Raw genomic sequence first — 16889 nt, forward strand, 5'->3', positions numbered from 1 at the left:
GTGGAGTTATGAGATGGTGTTGTGGGGTAATGTATTGTCTAATGTTCTCTCATGCCGAGATAGTGTTGTGGGGTTATGAGATAGTGTTGTGGGGATATGAGATGGTGTTGTTGGGTTATGTGATGGTGTTGTTGGGTTATGAGATGGTGTTGTGGGGTTATGAGATGGTGTTGTGGGGTAATGTATTGTCTAATGTTCTCTCATGCTGATTGATCTTTACAGTCACAACTACCTTATACTGTACATAGAGCATTTTTTGTTTTTCTATATATTAGTATTTTCTTAACCTACTATTACTATTGAACAACTATTATAAGTTATTGTGCATCTTTTAAATGCATCTTCAGGTATTTTTTTAATGCTTTGTAAGTAAATCCAAGTGAACGTTTGTAAAAGATCATGAACAGGTTTTGTCTTTTGGGGCTATTTTAGGGCGGAGGTGGACGTCACTGTAAGAAAGCATGTTTTCTTAAGGATCGAACCATCTTCATTCGTTTTATGTCAACTCAATCTTTTTCTGTTTGATCATATCATGTAAACAGTAAATGCACCTTTGGTAACTTTTGATCTAAACTTCATACTGCTTTATATCAAAGACAAACTTCAAAGTGAGTTTGGCCTTTGATATATATACTAGTACAGTACTTAATGTGAAAGAAATAGAAATGATCATTGCAATATATGAATGATCTGTTAAGTTCTTCATGCAGCCATCTCAAAATACACCATGCACCACTAAAGACCACGGAAAACCAACATATCAAATTTGAGAAAGATGCCGCCAATATTTTCTGAGAGTTAGTAATAAAAATCTCTAACTGTCAAAACCCAAACTATCTGCCTGTCAACCATTTTGTTTGTTCCATCAGTCTCAAAAGTAAACATGCACAATTAAGGACCAAGGGAAACCTACATAGCAAATTTGAAAAGATCCACCTTTTTGAGAAACAGCAAAAACAAACGTTGACTGTCAAAATCCAAGATAGCCACCAGTCGGCCATTCTTTTTATCTCATTAGTCTCAAAAGTAAACATGCACATCTACAGACTAAGATCTCAGAATCTCAGATGGCTGCTAATCGACTATATCGTTTATGTGATTGGTCTCAAAAGTGAACATGCACAGCAAGGGACCAAGGGGAACATTCATATCAAATTTGAAATAGATACCTCCAGTACTTCTTGAGAAATAGCGATTAACAAACCTTACCTGTCAAAATCCAAGATGGCTGCCTGTCAGCTATATTGTTTATCTGATCAGTCTCAAAAGTGAACATTCATATCAAATTTGAGATAGTACTTCCTGAGAATTATAGATTATCACACTGTATTTCAGTATTTCCAAGTAGCTGAATTATTCTATTTAAACCACTGTTTTCATACTGATTTTTAATTTTTCTGTTATCTGTGTTACTGTTTATTCTACACCAATAGTGTGAGGGTTTTTAGAGTCACAGCATAATAACACTCGAGTGGCTCCATTATCATATGTTCACATCAAACTACAAACAGACATACTTTCTAAGGATACAGGCTCGGTGGTAAAAAGCCTGCCAGCTGAGAGGATCGAGGTGGATGGCTGCAGATAAGTCCTGGACAGCTGGCGTCCATTGCTGCATCTTGGCATATGCTCGGCCCCGATATGTTCTTGCTGAGGCATCCAGTGGATCAACTTTCAGCAAATCGGTGAAGTCCTGAATCGCATTTGTCCAGTTCCTACCAAGTAGAAAGCAAATCTAACATATTAACATTGGGGCAGTAGCATAAAAAAGTGTATGATTTTCAATGACGATGATGTTTTAACTTTTACCTCAAAACTCAGTGACATTTAATTCCATCAGAAATGAGATCAAAACAGAATTATATTAATTTTGTTTTCATATTTGTATCATATGAATTATTTCTGTCAAGATATGTTAGAAAACTACCAGTCTTGGTCAACTTTAGGGCGTATGAACACATTTTAGCTCTGTGTTCTGGTAGGTGGAGGAACATCATGGTTAGCTTGTATTGGACCTGTACATGTGCAAGCATTTTTATTCCAAGATAAAATCATTGCCAAGAAATCTTACCCAATCTCAAAATAGTAGAGACCATGTTTTAGAATAGCATCAGTTCTTGTTGGCATGATCTTCTTTGCCTTAGACAGATCCTCAAGAGCCAATAGCATGTCTCCTCTCTACAACCAATCAAAAACAAGGTAACATTGAGGTATTGTCTAATTAGCCACTGCTGCTTAACAAAACAACTACTCCCTTCAATAGTAACTAGTTTATTTTATTGATCAGTTCATGCAAAATTCGATTAAAGAGCTCAAACCAATCAGTTACTTGTTTATAAATATCAAGTGATAGGGTTTGGCGAATTATCTACTGAAAACATCTATTTTTATATTTTAAGTATGTTAAACTGTAACAATTAAATATGAATTATGGTAAAAAATTACTTCTTGACATTGAAAATACACGTAAACGCCTAAAAGTATCCTACAATTCCGTACCTGAACCAGAGCACCTGTCAGATAAACATGTGCCTCGGAGCATTTTACCACGCAAAAAAAATGTTACGTTTCCGGTGACGTCACTAAAAATAGGCCCTAAAATATCGGATATCCAGCCAAATGTGTGCTTTCCAAGAATGTATCGATCGTTTTCCAAAACGACACAGAGTTTGATTTTCATCTTTGACATACAAAAGAATGAAATATTAAGATATTTATTGATATAAATTGCATATCAATATCTTTTCTATTTAATGCATAAATTATCATTTAGGAAATGGGGATTCCCATATCTTCTGTGGAACGCCAAAAGGTGGGTATAGCACTCGACCAGTGGAATGCCAAAAGGCGGGTATAGCATCACTAGGGTTAAGTTACCAGAACAACACTGCTACAGCATGGTACTTGTCTAAACACAGCTAATATTCTATGAAACCCATTTAGAAAATGAAACTGGTTTTGAAAATTATGTAAAACAACTTGCTGCTTGAGTATGTTTTGCTCCCCCCAGTTTCCTTGCTATTTCCTCCCTGATCAGAGAGCTAAACATACAGGGGAATTCCATTAGTCTTGGTTTTGTTCTGACCTTTTCATACATAAGCGCTCTCTGGTAGTAGGCCTCATGGTCCAGTGGATTAAGCTTGACCGCCTGTGTGAAATTTATCACTGCCATGGTTATCTCCCCTTGTTTACGGTAAATCTCTGCCCTGTAAATGTAGATATTAAAAAACGGTATAATTAACTTCAGCAGGCAATATCGTCAGTAATGACAAAACTTCCTTTGTAAAGTACCAATCCATTATTATTGCCAGTGTGATCCTGGCCATCCATGTTGTCTTTTTCTAACAATAATTTGTTTAAGAAGTTTTGATTTCCACAATATATTCCCTAGGACTTATGATTCACAGGAGTTGACATTTTAATCAACTCAGTTTTTGATTGCCTATATTCCGAAACTGTATTGATTAAAATGTCAACTTCCAAACTGCCTTTTAGAGTTAAGGAAAACAAATCTTAGTCATAATAATGAATAGTAAATCATGACCTACAAATAATTCTTGCTTTCACAAATTGACTTTTTGTATAGTGCTAACAACTGGGACTTAACTGACATCTGCAGAAGTAGCTGGCTCTCCTTAACTAGTTATACAACTTCTTTCCCAAAACAAAGATTCATCAGATTTAAACATTTAGATATATATTGATGACATGTTCTCTCACAAAATGAACAGCAACCATAAAACAGCATGGTTCAATGTATTATGGGGAATAGTATGGTAGTGTTGACCTATTTAGTCAAAGCTAGATCTGTGAGTTGGACTAGGTGACTTACATGGATCGATAGGCCCCAGAATGGTTCTTGCTGTGTTTGAGGATAAATGTGAGGTCATCTAGTGCCTCCTTTTTCTTGTCTTGTAGCAAAAACAGTAGATGGCGGTGCCAGTATGCATCCAGCAAACTGGGTTCCAAACGTATTGCTCTGAGAAAGTACAAACAGTATACATGTGTCAGCAACAGGAATTGAAAGGGAGTTAACATCTCTGATCAATAATTGCATACTTGCAAACTCTCCCTATTTTGGACCCTAAGATTTAGCCTTTTCAACCAATGAATTTGCTAAACTAGTCCTATTTTCTTAGAACTGATAATTTCATCTGAAAACATCTAGGGCGTATACTATATACAAACCTTTTATTTCTGAGCACCGTAATCTCGCCCATGCAAATTTCAAAAAGATGGCAAGTATATAATTGATATTTTCCCTTCCCATGATTCTAATACATGTATTAACAAAAGGTCTGTAATGTGAACTTAAGGGTAAGACCTGTATCTTTTATATTTTTCAAAAAGATTACAATCAGGGGAAACAGTTATTTTTTTTAAATTTCATACACAAGCTAGAAATCCAATGATAACCACATTCTGACATACTCCCCATGCATTGATGAAAATGTTCTCAACGTCCTTATCTTATAATAAACTGTGAGTTTTGTATGATATATTCCAATCCTAAATACTCCAGGGATTACACTCAATTATGCTCGTGGCACCCCTGGAATATGTCATGACAAACAAAAGATCCCAGAGGGATCTTGGCGCCCAACATTGTACCATCTTCATTGGTTTATTATGTGAGTTTGATCTTTTCTCTTCTTTTCTCCTATCCGTTTGATCAAGTCAGGTAAACAGTAAATGCACCATTTCATGTATTTACTAGTACAGTTCTTTAAATGTCCAGTACAGTTCTTTAAATGTAAGAGAAATAGATCCAATCATTACAATATCAGAAAGATCTCATTAGTACTTCCTGTGGCCATCTTGTTTTTATGATCACTCTCAAGGGGAACCTACCTATCAAATTTGAGAAAGATTCCTCCAGAACTTCCTGGGAAATAGCGATAACAAATATTCACTGTCAAAATCCAAGATGGCCACCTGTTGGCCATTTTGTTCATCAGATCAGTCTCAAAAGTAAACATGCACAACTGAAAACCAAGGGGAACCTACATATTAAAATTGAGAAAGGTCCATCCAAGACTTCCTGAGAAATAGCGATAACAAACATTCACTGTCAAAATCCAAGATAGCCGTCTGTGATTTTGAATATTAGGATAGGCTGTTCATTTGAACACAATTGATAGACAAATATTATCACTCTGAGGAGTCTTTTGGTTATTCAGAAAAAGTAATTAAAGATGTTTACAGATTTGATCCCTGTGAACTTGAAAGTAGGTCAAGGCCATTTTTATTGGCAAACTTTGTTCAACTCCAAGAAACTTACTTGTCCAAATATCATGACTCTGTGCCTTTTAGTTCTTCAAAAGAAATCATTTGCAGTTTTTGCCATATTTGTCCCCAGTGACCTTAAAAGGTCCCCGACCTTCTTTCAAGGTATTCCTTCTTTCAAGATATTAAGATTCTATACCTTTCAGTTCTTCTTCAGAAGTCGTTTAAAGTTTTTGACATATTTGACCCCAGTATGTTAGTGAAGGTCATATTTTCTCAACTTCGTCTTGCTCTTACCAAGGAAGCTATCAGCCAAATATCATGACTGTAGGCCTTCCCATTCTTCAGAAGAAGTCGTGAAAAGGAAAATTGATGGATGCTGGACGACAGACACTGGACAGACAGACAGATAACAGATGCAGCGCCATGACATAAGCCCACCAGCTCTTTGGGCAGGTGAGCTAAAAATGTTAGTTTGAACCTTTGATAATAGATGTGTTACCAATTTCTACAAAAAAATGTCTTTTTCATTTTAATATGATGGTTTTTCAGAAATGTGGCCTCGTCTAGGAATCCAGCAGCATGCATAATGATAGAATTGTCTGGCTTTGAAGTTTTGTGTCTCTTCTTAGTAATCTTCAACGGACAGATATCAGCCTAGGATTTGTCAAGATTTTATTTTACCCGAGATGCTACGAATCGAATCGAATAGCTAGCTGTGTGCCTTCAATTTTGCCATGACATATTCAGGGATGCAGAGAGCGAAAGTGAGCATATCCCCAGGAGTATTGAGGAGGGTATATTACTGAAATGATAGCTATAACATAGGGGATATTCACGTATTACCGGATACTTTTTCATACCTACGATAGTTTTTGTCACATGGTCATATCCCAACAGCGATAACACTACGGCACGTTTGCCGACTACAAAGAGAATACTTTGGAGTGCTGAAAATAACGATGGTTTTGATTGGAGAGGCGTTTAACATTCTAATAAAAGAAACAAAGTCGGAATGGCATAGGCAACATATATCCGGACACCAGTCATCTATTACCGGACACATTTTTATTTTGTAGAAATAGACCACAATATGTGATTATGATCGTTTTGCAATACATTTCAAATTGATATTACTTTATTCAAAATTACAACATTCTCTTAAAAATAACATTGTTTTTCAATTTCAGAATAGAGTCTACCAGAAAAATACCATGATAAAAATGTGGCCGTTTGCACAGAGTCAGTGACCCGAACAAAGGAATGTAAACAAACCTCGTATCGCAACCACGTGTTGGTAGCACGGTCCAAATCGTAGGGAATAAGTCCTTGAACAACAGTCTATCTTGTGTAGAATAAAACGAAGCTACGAAATATTTAAATAACGATGAAAAAGTAATTTGTTATATGAATAAGAAAACACATCTGTCTGAACCAAAAACTCTCTAAGCACTGGACCACGTGACCTCTACGTCATCTCAAGGGGTCCCTCAGTAGGTTGATTTTACAGAACTTAGAACCATTGTCATGGACATGAATGGGAATGCACCTTTAATTAAGTATGCGTGTGATGACACCTGACAGACAGGGAGACATTTGATTGGTCCGTGACTGGCCAATCAAATAGGACACATGGTGAGATCAGAATACCCGAGTGTCGGTGCACTAGTAGCACAAGCATTAGAGGTAAGTCATTCTAAAGTTTTAGGGTTTTATAAGTTTTTGTAAAAGTACCTTTTATACAGTAAATGTAAGGTAAAGGAATTATCATTATTATTTAATAATTTAAAGGCAATTACTGTATTTTTTGTTATGTAATAGCCATGTTAATATTTCAGGGACATTGGAGGTAACCAGTCAATAATGTTAGTAAAATATGATTGAGATTAAAAAAAGAATTGTATATGTTATTGATTAATGTCACTGTACCAGTGAAAATAAGTATATTTTAAGAATAGGGTTTAATTGTATAATACTTATAGTTTGAGTAAGAGTAATTTCCCTTCATATGTATGAGAGTGGCATGTGTGGAACTGTGGAACTATGTTTGTATTTGTAATTTTTCAGTTGATTACTCGGTGACCAAAAACACAGGGTCATGAGAATCAATCACATAAATCTGATATTTAAACTGTAAATCAATTGACAACATGCGTCTACAAATTACATCTGTAGTTTATGGAGATGTTTATACTTAAGTACCTCGCAAATGCTTGTTAGCACTTGATTTACAGTCTAATGATCAGATTACTGTGAATCAATGCTGTCTAGGACGTATAGAACATAATCAAATCAAACAGTTATTTTTCCGTTTTTAGTGGGGTTTTAAATTATCTCTTTAATGCCCTTTCTTCATCTCTTCTTTCTGTTCCTTTTTCACTTTTATTTCCCTTTTCTATTCCATGACTTCATCACTTGTCAGCAGTCTGTTTGAAGTGTTTCTTTTCCTCTGGGTGACTTTGCTTGTACTTTTCGCACATGGTTTTGGAGGCAAAAACAAATTTTCTATGTCATTGTTCCTAACGCTGTCGGAGTTCATACCAAGTTCCAATTGATCACTGCTTAGTAAGCTGATCAACAGTTCTGGGTGATCTATGTCTGGCAATGACTCAAATGGTAGTGGAACTTGTCCATTAACTGATGGTATCGTGGGTTGGGCAGTGTCTACCGTAAATGTAGCAACCGATTCTTCGTGGGCAAGGGGGATACTGGGTTGTTAGGCCAACTGATATCCGAGATGTTATGGTCGTAGGTACAGCAGCAACAGTAGACGCTTCAGAAGAGATACAGAGAGGGATACACGGTATTACCGGTAATGAACGCTCTGCTGTTGTACACTGGTTTCTAAAGGCACAGCAGCATCTGTAGACGCTTCCAGAGAGGTTGAGAGAGGAATACGGGGAGACAATGAAATTTGATCGGATGTTACCGTAGATGTTGGACGATCTGTTGGCTGTGTTGGGGCGAAGGACTCCTGTGAGATAGCTGTGGGGTTGAATGGGAATACTCCACACACCCTAAACCCGTTCACAATGTTCTTGTGTGTGAACGAAGTATCCCATGCAGTCTTAACTAACCCAGGAAAACTCCATTTTGTAACTGTGTTGAGTGGATTTTGACCAAGAAAGTCAGAACACGCAGTATTGTAGGCTGTACTAAACGGTCCGAAGACGGACCTATCAAGGGGCTGAAGGATGTGTTTGTCTTTCCCTTCACAACGAATATAGCGGACATGGACCTGCCTGCCGCATTCACACACGCCATTATGGAGACATTTGTCCTATTGTTCCCAGTACGAATGACAACATTTTTCGAAGATTTTTCGCCTATGACCCGAACTGGCGAATGCTCAAAGCTACGACCTGTCTCGTCGCACTTCCAAATTGATTGGGGTTTATTATTAAGGTTGAGTGATGCAATTAATTCCCCAAGAGACGGCATATATTTGCTGACAACAGTTGGATTCAACATCCGAGCTCTTGATGCTGCAAGTTTTTCTGGACGGCGAATAAAGAGCTCGGGGTGACGCTTCTTAACCCCTGCCCACCACTGGTTGGAGGGAGCGACATTCTTAAAGGGTGTAACTTGGTACCTTCGACAGTGGTCGCCGGTTCTTGTCAGTAGCTGCCGCCTTGATATGCCTATCCCCTGCTTTGCTGCAGCCTTCACTGTATCCACAATTTTGTTTTCAATGGTGTCCGGCAAGGCAGGTGGTTGGCCCAGCCGAGGGTCAGACCCATATCGCTGATTAACCCTATCAGCTACAGTGGATTTCGGTACAGAGAACATTGCCGCTGCTTTCCTGACCGACATTCATCTGGACCTGACTGCATCGACTGCCCTCTGTACATCATCCCTGTTGTATTGTATACACTTTTTCTGCGTTTTTACCCTCCCAGAACATTATTTCATTAGGCTGCTCTTCAGTCAACACAATATATTTTTTATAATAATAGAGCCTTACGGAATACTGAATAAACTGATGTATTTGTAAATTAACATCATGAGAAAATGTCCATGTTTATAAACGTCTATACTAGACATTTAGTCCGGATTATATATATGGATCAGTGTCAGATTGTCTTCGATTCTGCGATAAAGAAAATACTGAAACATTTTGTTTTTATTATTTCTCACTTTACTTTATTTACAAGAACACAAAATTCTACTCATAGAGAGAAAAAGAAATAAAGCCTGCTATGACAAACTAACTTTTGCCACTGTCCGGTATGATGTGACTCCCAGTAACAACAACCATGTATTACCGGACAGTTGTATTTTTGCATTTATTATGCATTTCCCTAATTATTTTCAATAAATGTTTATATATTAAAGCCTAGACAATTATATCTTTAAATGATGTAGCTATTTTCATATCTGTATGTCAAAGATAACTTACATTAGTGGCTCCTGAATTCGCAAGTCCCAAATCTACCAGTCACCTTGAAATTGCCGCTGCAGCAAACATTCGGATCACGTGATAATAAAATTCCGGAAACCCTCCGTTATTTTGGTAAGTATTAGTATAGCCATTGTTCTAAAATTAGCATCGGGGCGTTCCCAAATGTAATCGGTGTTTGTAAAACGCTTTATTGTATTCATGAATAAACCGAAGAGATCAGACAACCATACACAATTTAATTTTATTCAAGAGTGTCCGGTAATACGTGATGTCGGTAATACGTGAATATCCCCTAGTCTCCTATGACTCTGTGTACAAGGTTATACTTACTTATCAAGATCTTCCTCTGCTCTCTTCACCATACCAAGCTATATTAAGGAAAATACATAATGCTGGTATTTATACAATTATAGAGAATCAATCTTTACAGCTGAAAAGTTAAAGTCATAAGGAAAAAGTTTGAAATTTCCTTGGCTGTGATATCATTTTTCAAAAGTACCGGTATGTGAAACTGAAACCATTCTTTAAAACCCTGAATACCCTTTATTTTTCCTTCCAGTTGCATCGGAATATGATTTAAACATACATTCAAAAAGTTAAAATGTGTGCTGATCAACTTGGTTCTGTTACAGTATACTTTTATTTGTTAAGGGTTTATGCTAATACTATATTAAAGGATTTATCTTTCCAATCAAAAAGAGTTTTTACTAAGAAGAAAGTATGATTTGTTTATGACAGGTCAATAGTGCAATTGACTGAAGTAATTCTAACGATTTCATAATGCTTATCAACATTTAAGGGTGATAACTCTGATACAAACTAAAGGTTAATGTGTACCATATATCTTTATGGAAAATAACTCATACAAATCACAGATATAAAGTGCAAGGAAGCATACAACAGTAGGAAACTATCACTTATCAAATGCATCACCAATACAAGTTTATAACAGTTACAAGTGATCCTACAAGTTTATAACAGTTACAAGTGATCCTACAAGTTGCAATCTACACTTAGAGCAGAATATCTGACTGTTCTTGATAAAGTGTGTGCATGCCATCCTCCTCTTCCTTAGAGCATTCCCTTAAGTAGTGTTGACATTGATAAAAAAATATGTACAACACCCACCTTTCTACCAATACCTAATCCCCCCTGTACAGTGGTCAAAGCTGTTTCCAACACCCACCTTTCTACCAATACCTAATCCCCCCTGTACAGTGGTCAAAGCTGTTTCCAACACCCACCTTTCTACCAATACCTAATCCCCCCTGTACAGTGGTCAAAGCTGTTTCCAACACCCACCTTTCTACCAATACCTAATCCCCCCTGTACAGTGGTCAAAGCTGTTTCCAACACCCACCTTTCTACCAATACCTAATCCCCCCTGTACAGTGGTCAAAGCTGTTTCCAACACCCACCTTTCTACCAATACCTAATCCCCCCTGTACAGTGGTCAAAGCTGTTTCCAACACCCACCTTTCTACCAATACCTAATCCCCCCTGTACAGTGGTCAAAGCTGTTTCCAACACCCACCTTTCTACCAATACCTAATCCCCCCTGTACAGTGGTCAAAGCTGTTTCCAACACCCACCTTTCTACCAATACCTAATCCCCCCTGTACAGTGGTCAAAGCTGTTTCCAACACCCACCTTTCTTAAGAGAGCACCTCTTCTACAGTGGTCAAAAGCTATCGGCCTCTTTGTATCAGCTATCTCCTTGTCGAGTTTCTCCACCTCCTCATACATAATCTGTAAAACAGATAGAATGTTCGGTGAAACTATGTTGAAAAAAGATTACAATTCTGCCAAGATTCAGCTCAATTAAAATTTTAGAAAATTAAATTTTGTTTGCTACACAACAGTGTTATTTGCATAATACCTATAAAGAAAATAAACATAAAAGTCAATTTTTGGGAATCATGTCTGACTATGAACCGAATGACATACCTGCTAACCCCTGAATCTCCCAATGGGGGTCATGGGACATTCTGTGTGGGGTGATATTGTGTGACAAAATGTTCATGTCAAAATTTATATTTTTGTGTTGTCACAGCATAACATATGTTGTGTCTTCTAGTATGATTTAGGAATACTTTTTTTTTTAATAAATAAAACAAATCTTTTCACACATCTCGTTTTATTACATTCTGTCTTTTCAAAATACTAATTTCCCTGTACATACAGGTAGTTTGAGTTAACTGTAGAAAACTTGGCATCTTTCATCATTGAGGTATACTGGAAGCAAAAACTAATACAGAAGCTCTTCTGTCAAATTCTCCCTCTCATCTTTATGTACAACATCAGGAATCTGACTGCCAGGTTGGAAACTGGAAAAAAAATATATGCATTTCTGTTAAATACAGGTATTTGCATTGGCATAATATCTGGTTACACTCAAATTTGTAAGATTGCATGTACATTTTTCACCAATCTCGCAATCGCTATCTGTAAGCGTTTTCATGCAGATTTTGGTAAAACGATCATGATCTGCAGTATCCTTAGAGTTGAAGTTACTAAATAAAGAATTTGCGTTTACAACGTTGTCCTCAGACTTTGTGGAAATCGCTAATTGTATGTCTTTTTGATGTTATAAAGAGCAACCGAACCTGCTGAAAACATTAATGTATACAGTTTACATTAAGACTGATAGGGCTCAACATTTTTATGAAGCCACTCAAAATCCTTTTACCACGAAATATTATAATAGCAGGCATACTTATTCTTTTTTCTAACATTGAACGTTGTCGAGATAATGGGAGTGCATGTGAAATCAAAAGTACTACCATCAAGATTATATGTACTGTTGTAATAGTAAACAGTACTCACCTTTCAAACTTGCCTGGCTTCCCAGAAGAGAGACTGCCATTGCGGAAAACATTTCAAATAGTGTGCAGACTTAAGGACTTTCCACCCTTACACATGTTTTTCTTGTCGTATTTTCGTGTCGTCATTTCCATATTGCGCATCGGGCATTCCATTACCGTAGTGTAAATTATAGTAACACCGTGTAAACAATAGTACACATGCGTGACGATGATATCGAGACTTAACTTGAAAATGTGTATAATCACACGTGACATTAATGAACTCACGGGAAGACACTGACATGAGATCAGACGACTTCAAGAAGGTCGTATATGAGGCGCATGGAATGCAGACTGATGTGTTTTGTTTACCGACCTCACCTGTACATATCACGTGCTAACAGTAGTTCACAAACTCTTGGTCGCTACATTTGTTGTCCAGCGAGTTACGCTCTGTCAGATAAATCGTTTCACAAATAGTGGTTTGTAAAATATCAAGATCCTATAAATTGCAAGTGCATTGCGTGCACATGATAACGGCATACCATGCAATAGCCTATGCCCTTACATATGTACCTGACATGTAAATATACCATGCGTAAGCGGGCTATGGAATGATGTCCAAAGTGTAACATGATTGAGAGCAATTTTGTTCCATAAAAGAACAGTAAATTGACAATTAAATATAGTTATTCAATTCGTTTCCGTCGTTTTTTATATAGTAAAGAAAGTAAGTGTCATTGTATATATTCTATCCCTCTGCAAAAAGTTCCCATTTTTTTCAAGGTAGACAACTCTCATCACGATCAAAATTATTGTAAAAAGTAAAATAAATGAATTATAAAGACTTTGTGAGTGTTTGGTTCCATTTTCACTCTTTTTGTATGAAACTTTTTGTCCTGTTTGCTTTTAGCTTGTATTTAGTAACTTTTATCCATACCATTTCAATAAAAAACGCTTTTTGTTGTAGATATTTTATGATAAATAAAATATTTGTAGGGTTTATTAGCAATGTTTCTTTTCATTAATTTATTTTTGTAATAGTTTTGAACAATGCCACACACTCAACAAGAGGCCCAGAGGGCCTGTATCGCTCACCTGGATACCAAAGCAATCATGGCAAGATATTCTTCGAATGAGAACAAGGGAATATGCCAGACCCCAAGGCCAATCCTTGTAGCATATCTGTGCATGTATTAGATTCTTCATGCCCAGCAATTTTATGTATGGCTATGGGGTGGGGATCTCAACTGTTTCCAAACTTTGACTCAGAAACTAGGTCCCTAGGGTTGTGGCCAGACCCCAGGATCAATTCTAATATCGTGACTGCATTTGTCTCTTTTTGCCCAGCATTTGTATATATAGTTTTGGGGTCGGGATCTCAACCATTTCGAAGTTAAGACCCAGGGGTTAAGTCTCCAAGGGTGGGGCAGTCCCCAAGGCCATCCTGGAAGCATATGTGCAATCATCTCTTTATACTCAGCAATTGTATACCATGGTTATATGGTGGGGATCTCAACCATTTCCAAGTAATACACTTTTTTTGGCCCCACCCCTTAGCCCCACCATTTGTATAATTTTGAACCCCTGCCTCCAATGAATGCTTCCGACCAAATATGATTGATATCCATGGCATAGTTCTACAGTAGAAGTCGTTTATAGCAATATAGCCAAATTGCCCCCTTTTTGGCCCCGCCCTCAGCCCCACCATTTGTATGAATCCCCACCACCTAGGGATGCTTCCAGTCAAATATGGTTGAAATCCACCTCTTAGTTCCAGAGAAGAAGTTGCTTATAGCAATATTGCAAAATTGACCCCTTTTTGCCCCACCTCTCAGCCCCCTGGGGGGTCAGCTCCATTATTTATACAATTTTGAATCCCTGACACTTAGGGATGCTTCCAATTAAATATGGTTGACATCGACTTCTTATTTCCAGAGAAGAAGTCGCTTAAAGCAATATAGCCAAATTGACTCCTTTTGGCCCCGCCCCTCAGCCCCCTTGGGGGTCAGCCCAACCATTTGTACAATTTTGAATCCCCACCACCTAGGGATGCTTCCAGTCAAATATGGTTGATATCCATGGCATAGTTCTACAGAAGAAGTCGTTTGTAGCAATATAGCCAAATTGACCCCTTTTTGCCCCGCCCCTCAGCCCCCTGGGGGGTCAGCCCCATCATTTGTACAATTTTGAATCCCCACCACCTAGGGATGCTTCCAGTCAAATATGGTTGATATCCACTTCTTAGTTCCAGAGAAGAAGTCGCTTTAAGCAATAAAGCCAAATTGCCCCCTTTTTGCCCCGCCCCTCAGCCCCCTTGGGGGTCAGCCCAACCATTTGTACAATTTTGAATCCCCACCACCTAGGGATGCTTCCAGTTACATTTAGTTGAATTCCAATCAGTGGTTAAGAAGAAGAAGTCGTTTAAAGAAATTGTTGACGGACGGACGGGCGGAAGGACGACGGACGCCACGGTATGGCATAAGCTCACCTTGGTCCTTTGGACCAGGTGAGCTAAAAATGTGAAAGTGTTGAATTTGACAAAAAAATCAATTTTTCGGTATTTTAAAAATCCCCAGTTTATCGGAAGGCTTTGATTTTCATAAAATCATCTCTACATATTGACATAAACATTATGTGGAACTTTCATTGAATTCTGCTGGCTAATTGCGAAAGGGTGGAGCCACCTTAACCCATAGCTGAATGCTAAACCTCCGAGACAAGCGAACGGAGTTTTGAACAATGCCACACACTCAAAAATGTGAAAGTGTTGAATTTGACAAAAAAATAAATAAATCGGTATTTTAAAAATCCCCAGTTTATCCAAAGGCTTTGATCTTCATAAAATCATCTCTACATATTGACATAAACATTATGTGGAACTTTCATTGAATTCTGCTGGCTAATTGCGAAAGGGTGGAGCCACCTTAACCCATAGCTGAATGATAAACCTCCGAGACACGCGAACGGAGTTTTGAACAATGCCACACAATCAAAAATGTGAAAGTGTTGAATTTGACCAAAAAAAATCAAAAATCGGTATTTTAAAAATCCCCAGTTTATCCAAAGGCTTTGATCTTCATAAAATCATCTCTACATATTGACATAACCATTATGTGGAACTTTCATTGAATTCTGCTGGCTAATTGCGAAAGGATGGAGCCACCTTAACCCATGGCTGAATGCTAAACCTCCGAGACACGCGAATGGAACACCTCCAGAAGTAGGGACATACTAATACGAGTGCAGGGGCGGGTGATAGATTAATTTTGCGGGTGTGGACCGTAAGCTGCGGGTAATTTAGCAGGTTTGAATTGGAAACCAGAAGCCTATTAGTTTGCTGTTGTTCCTTTTCCATTTAGATTCAGCCCCACACATATACAAATATGGCGGATGAGATTAATGTAATTTTTAGACGAGGTATAACTGCTGCAAGAAATGAACAGGTAACTGTGAACCAATGTTGTAATTGTTTTATGTCGTTGTTCATACACGTCTTCATTTTCGCAGCGTTATGACTATTTGGCAGCTGATTATGACTGAGACAGTTGTCTGGCAACGAACAACACCATTCATTGTATTCAAAACAGTGTTGTAGTGCGGGTCCCCAATGTCCCTGAAGTTGTTTAGTCTTTTCTAAATACAAGTAGGTTTTATCTTCACTTATATTAAAATATCCATAATTACTTCCATTAGTCTCAATAAATATTTGGTGATGAAGCTACAAGTGTCCGTATCAAATTCAGTTGCCGCCATGTTGTTCATATTGGAGCATCACGATACATTGATACAAAATGCAAGACTTGGGACAAATTCAAAAACAATAGGTCACATGGTGAAAAATGTGTAATCTGTACCCATGAAAAATCTTTCTTGCTGACTGATGGGTCCTGATTTTAGCAACAATTAATTTGATTACACGACTGTCGTTTGCTAAGGAGAAGAAAGGTAACACCAAAGTCTCTTGTTGATTATGCACCATAATGCGGATAAGATGGCATATATTTTGTACATATATATCGTCTGTACACAACAATGGTATGGAAAGAGTTAAGCATCCACTGATCTTTTCCAGTTGCAAAATATAACAAGAGGCACAATGGGCCTGGATCGCTCACCTGGTACAAATCTTACACTTGTAATCTTAAAAGTGGACTAATATACAGCTACAGGCAGAATACCAGTGTTTGATTCAAAAGAATCTATCAAAAGATATAAATATGTGACACATGTGACCTTAAAAGTAAAACAAGGACATTAAGTTGAACAGACTTTTCATTACCCTTGACCTTAAGATTATTCAGAAGTTGTTTAAAGATTCCAACATATATATATGACCCCAGTCACCTTGCAAATGGGTGTAAGTAATTCATTTGAACAAACTTGCTCCAACAGTCACAATAGGAGACATTAATGTAGCGTGATGCTCCAACAGTCACAATAAGTGACATCAATGT

The 16889-nt window shown here is 37.6% G+C and overlaps 1 protein-coding gene across 1 annotated transcript in view; it reads right to left on the reverse strand.

Moving 5' to 3' along the window:
• The window catches only part of LOC110454008, a gene marked incomplete at its 3' end in the record, with an annotated part of 185417 nt that overhangs the window by 24926 nt on the left and 143602 nt on the right, over window positions 1-16889 (reverse strand). The window contains exons 31-36 of the mRNA XM_021503294.1: window positions 11279-11377; window positions 9959-9996; window positions 3833-3979; window positions 3086-3206; window positions 2072-2178; window positions 1518-1715 (exon numbers count right to left, since the gene is read on the reverse strand). Of these exons, the coding sequence (XP_021358969.1) occupies window positions 1518-1715; window positions 2072-2178; window positions 3086-3206; window positions 3833-3979; window positions 9959-9996; window positions 11279-11377 (710 nt within the window). The remainder of the gene's footprint in view (window positions 1-1517; window positions 1716-2071; window positions 2179-3085; window positions 3207-3832; window positions 3980-9958; window positions 9997-11278; window positions 11378-16889) is intronic.

Source organism: Mizuhopecten yessoensis, unplaced genomic scaffold, assembly GCF_002113885.1.
Source record: "Mizuhopecten yessoensis strain PY_sf001 unplaced genomic scaffold, ASM211388v2 scaffold7629, whole genome shotgun sequence".
Lineage (NCBI taxonomy): Eukaryota > Metazoa > Mollusca > Bivalvia > Pectinida > Pectinidae > Mizuhopecten > Mizuhopecten yessoensis.